This window comes from Haematobia irritans, chromosome 1 (assembly GCF_050003625.1).
Source record: "Haematobia irritans isolate KBUSLIRL chromosome 1, ASM5000362v1, whole genome shotgun sequence".
NCBI classification, from domain to species: domain Eukaryota; kingdom Metazoa; phylum Arthropoda; class Insecta; order Diptera; family Muscidae; genus Haematobia; species Haematobia irritans.
In genome coordinates this window covers 189,964,621-189,969,041 of record NC_134397.1, presented here as the reverse complement: position 1 = coordinate 189,969,041, position 4,421 = coordinate 189,964,621, and the positions used below count along the sequence as shown (strand labels likewise).

The 4,421-nt window shown below is 34.8% G+C and overlaps 1 protein-coding gene across 1 annotated transcript; it reads right to left on the bottom strand.

Annotated features, from left to right (window-relative positions):
- Window positions 1-372: 372 nt before the first annotated feature.
- LOC142233981 (odorant receptor 13a-like) lies at window positions 373-1,375 on the bottom strand. The gene is made up of 3 exons (XM_075305046.1): window positions 1,253-1,375; window positions 616-876; window positions 373-517 (listed from the first exon to the last, which is right to left on the bottom strand). The coding sequence occupies exons 1-3, from the start codon at window positions 1,373-1,375 to the stop codon at window positions 455-457; spliced, it is 447 nt and encodes a 148-aa protein (XP_075161161.1). The 3' UTR covers window positions 373-454.
- Between the last annotated feature and the right edge of the window lie 3,046 nt (window positions 1,376-4,421).

Below are 4,421 nucleotides of genomic sequence, written 5' to 3'. Positions count from 1 at the left end.
TAGAATAATTGTGATGAAAAAGTATCAAATGGCTCGCGGTCGTGTACAAAAGTGTCAACTTTATCAACCCTGCCGCAGATCCTTTTTCGGCCAGCGTGTGATGGATTTGTCGGGCGTTGGAGGTCATAATTCGTGCCAAAGGTAACCAATTCAAATCAATCTAAATTGATTCTAAAATTTCACTTTTTGGGCGACATTTTTCTGAACAATTAAATTTAATTAATTAATTAAATAAATTAATCGATATTTTACAAACGGAATGGCAAACTGTTTTTATCTACATCATTATCCTTTGGTGGTGGGTATAAAATCATAAAAGTTGATTTGCCTATTTTGTCTGTTATTCGAAGTCACCAAAGAAAACAAAACACATTTCTCTCCTTGTGATTTACACAATTTCGATTTATTTTTCATGCGTTTACATAAAATTTTCACAAATATTTTTATTTCGTCTTTACTTTTGTTTATCCAAAAACGTTTTCAAAAGTGTAAAATATGACATAGACGATGAGAGTATCTGTGAAAGATAAAAACAAATAAAAAAACTTTTATTGCAAATAAAATGAAAAATTTTCCTTAATTCGTCGTTGTTGAAATTTCAGTGAATTAACTTACACGGCTGAAACTTTCCAACGATGATACAGTGAATTTCATGGCAGTCAGTTGTAGGCCAGTATGGCTACGCATTATCATAAAACGCATTTTGTGTTGGAAATCTCGATTAACAGGATGATATTCAATGGTTTGCCACGCAGGCAGATTAACACTCAAACTTTCAGATTCCATATTCGCTGATTGTTGAAGCAATGGTGAGAAAGGCGATAGCTGACCGCCTTCCCAATTGCAGGTATATAAATAATCTGCTGTTTCCGTCGACTTTGTTTGTCGTTTATATGGAGGGGAGAATATTCACAATTGTTTTATAGTAGCCAGGTTGTTGTTGGTTTTTCATTTTTCATGAAATAAAATTTAATGAGGAAAATACAACGTTAGTAGAAAAGAAAACTAATAAATGGGGGAACATTAATTATGAGTCAATCCATTTGAAAGTTAAAGGTGATAAGAAACACAAAGATTTCGTAAAAAAATGAATTCGAAAAAATATGAAAATGAAAGGAAAATATAAGGAAAATCCCAGGACCAAGTTTAGTAGTTTAAAGTTTAATTTAAGATACAGTCTACTGTATATAACGATTCAAGTTTTGATATAAAATGTATGAAATAACTCATATATGATATTAAATTATATTACCCGTGTTATGAGTATTGTTCCAAGGTCGCACATTACATACAGCTGTCCTGTCACAGAGAAAAAGAACAAAAAGAAGCGTAAAAAATCACTAAATGAGTTTCCTCCTCCCTGGGCCATTGTCATTTCGGTAAATTCAGCAGGATTGGTTGGTTTTGTTATTGAGACATTAAAATAAATTAAATTTATTCATTATTAATTACATTTTGACACAGTGCGTAATTAGTGCAGAATATTGTGGTAAAGATTACGAACAAATAACTTAAATTACTGAGCAAATTAAGGATTTATGTCACGATAATAAATTCTTATTTGGGACAGTTGCAATTGGACTTGGAGATTTTTTTTTTTGGTTGTGTGAACGAATAAAAATTTACTGACTATATTATACGCATCGCAACAGCCCATGGTAACTTTTAGTTTTTATACCCATCACCATATGATGGTGATTGATGAGTTTGCCATTCCGTTTGTAATACTTCGAATTTATTGATTTCCGACTATGATCAGGGTGTCCGTATGTCTATGATATCTCTCTTCAATAATGATGCTCTCGAGCTGAATTTTTGAACAAATTCGACTTTTTGTTTGTAGGCCGCTCAACTTCGAATACGGATTATATTGGTCAATATACCAAAGTGTCTATATTAACAATGGGCCAAAATGCCACACATTTATTTTGGTGCATCGGCTTTGTCGGCCGTTTGAAAGCCATAATTCCTATATTTTGTATACCATATAGGATGGGGGGTATATTAACTTTGTCATTCCGTTTGTAACACATCGAAATATTGCTTAAGACCCCATAAATATTCTGGGTCGTGGTGAAATTCGGAGTCGCTGTAAGCATGTCCGTCCGTCTGCCCGCCTGTTGAAATCACGCTAACTTCCGAACGAAACAAGCTATCGACTTGAAACTTGGCACATGTAGTTGTTATTGATGTAGGTCGGATGGTATTGTAAATGGGCCATATCGGGCCACTTTTACGTAAACTGACGCTCAGATATGGCTTGCGGATCCTCTTGGAGGAGTAAAATTCTTTCGATCCCGTTGAAATTTAGTACATGGTGTTAGTATATGGTCTCTCACAACCATGCAAAAACTGGTTCACATCGGTACATAATTATATATAGCCCTCATGTAATCCGATCCCCAGATTTGACCTCCGGAACCTCATGGATGAACAAAATTCATCTGATGCGGTTGCAATTTGGTACGTGGTGTTAATATATGCTTAAACAACCATGCAGAAATTGGTCCATATCGGTCCAGAATTATATGTAGCCCCCATATAAACCGATCCCCAGATTTGGCTTGCGGAGCCTAGGTTAGGTTAGGTTAGGTGGCAGCCCGATGTATCAGACTCACTTAGACTATTCAGTCCATTGTGATACCACATTGGTGAACTTCTCTCTTATCACTGAGTGCTGCCCGATTCCATGTTCAGCTCAATGAGAAGGGACCTTTTTATAGCCGAGTCCAAACGGACTCGGCTATAAAAAGACTATTCAGTCCATTGTGATACCACATTGGTGAACTTCTCTCTTATCACTGAGTGCTGCCCGATTCCATGTTCAGCTCAATGAGAAGGGACCTTTTTATAGCCGAGTCCAAACGGCGTTCCACATTGCAGTGAAACCACTCAGAGAAGCTTTGTAACCCTCAGAAATGTCACCAGCATTACTGAGGTGGGATAATCCATCGCTGAAAAACTTTTTGGTGTTCGGTCGAAGCAGGAATCGAACCCACGACCTTGTGTATGCAAGGCGGGCATGCTAACCATTGCACCACAGTGGCTTGCGGAGCCTATAAGAGAAGCCAATTTCATCCGATCCGGCTGGAATTTAGTACATAGTGTTAGTATATGGTCTCTAACAACCATGCAAAAATTGGTCCATATCGGTCCATAATTGTATATAGCCACCATATAAACCGATCCCCAGATTTGACCTCCGGAGCCTCTTGAAAGAGCAAAATTTAATTCTATCCGGTTGAAATTTGCTACGTGGTGCTAATATATGCTTAAACACCCATGCAGGAATTGGTCCATATCGGTCCATATAAACCGATACGCAGATTTGACCTCCGGAGCCCCTTGGAAGAGCAAAATTCACCCGATCCGGTTGAAATTTGGTACGTGGTGAAATTTGGTACATTGCGCTAGTATATAACCGCTAACAACCATGCCAAAATTGGTCCATATCGGTCTATAGTTATATATAGCCAATTTTATTTCTATAGAAAATTTTGTCAAAATTTTATTACTATAGAAAATTTTGTCAAAATTTTATTACTATACAACATTTTTTCAAGATTTTATTTCTATAGAAAATTTTGTCAAAATGTTATTTCTATAGAAAATTTTGTCCAAATATTATTGATATAGAAAATTTTGTTAAAATTTTATTTCTATAGAAAATTGTATCAAAATTAATTCGATTGTGGATGACAGTCTGTAGTAGAAATTTCTACGCAATCCATGGTGGAGGGTACATAAGATTCGGAGATTCGGACCGGCCGAACTTACGGCCGTATATACTTGTATACTTTTGAACAATATATTAAAAAATAGAAAAATATAGCGCTTTACTTTACTTTATTACACAGCATCCACCATGTACACACCATGTGGAAGTCATATTTTGATACTTCGATTTTATATGAAAATGTCGATTTCAAATATATTAAAGCGATAATAATGTGTCTCTTGTCTTTATCAACTCGCAATTTTTCTAGATTGGATTTAGACTTTTTTCGACGAAATTTGAATAATGTGTAACATTTTATTAATTTGTACTTTGTTCTAACCTATTTGGAACCAAAAAAGTTAGCCATTAAAATTTTGAACAAGTATATACGTACAGCAGTAAACTCCACCACCATAAATCAAATATTATAGTTTCCAGCACGATTTCCGAAGATAAATTTAAAGAATTTATATATGAGGACTAGATCAGATTCTGGATTTATATGAACCATTATTGTTCGAGTTTTAAGCTACACTTGAAGTTTATTCAATGCATGTTTTTAAGCTGAAATCAAAAACAACAATAAATAAAATTTTGAAAAAATTTTAAATAGAAAAAAAAACTTGACATAATTTTCTATAGAAATAAAATTTGGGCAAAAATTTCTATAGAAATAAAATTATGGTACATTATTTTAGGCTTG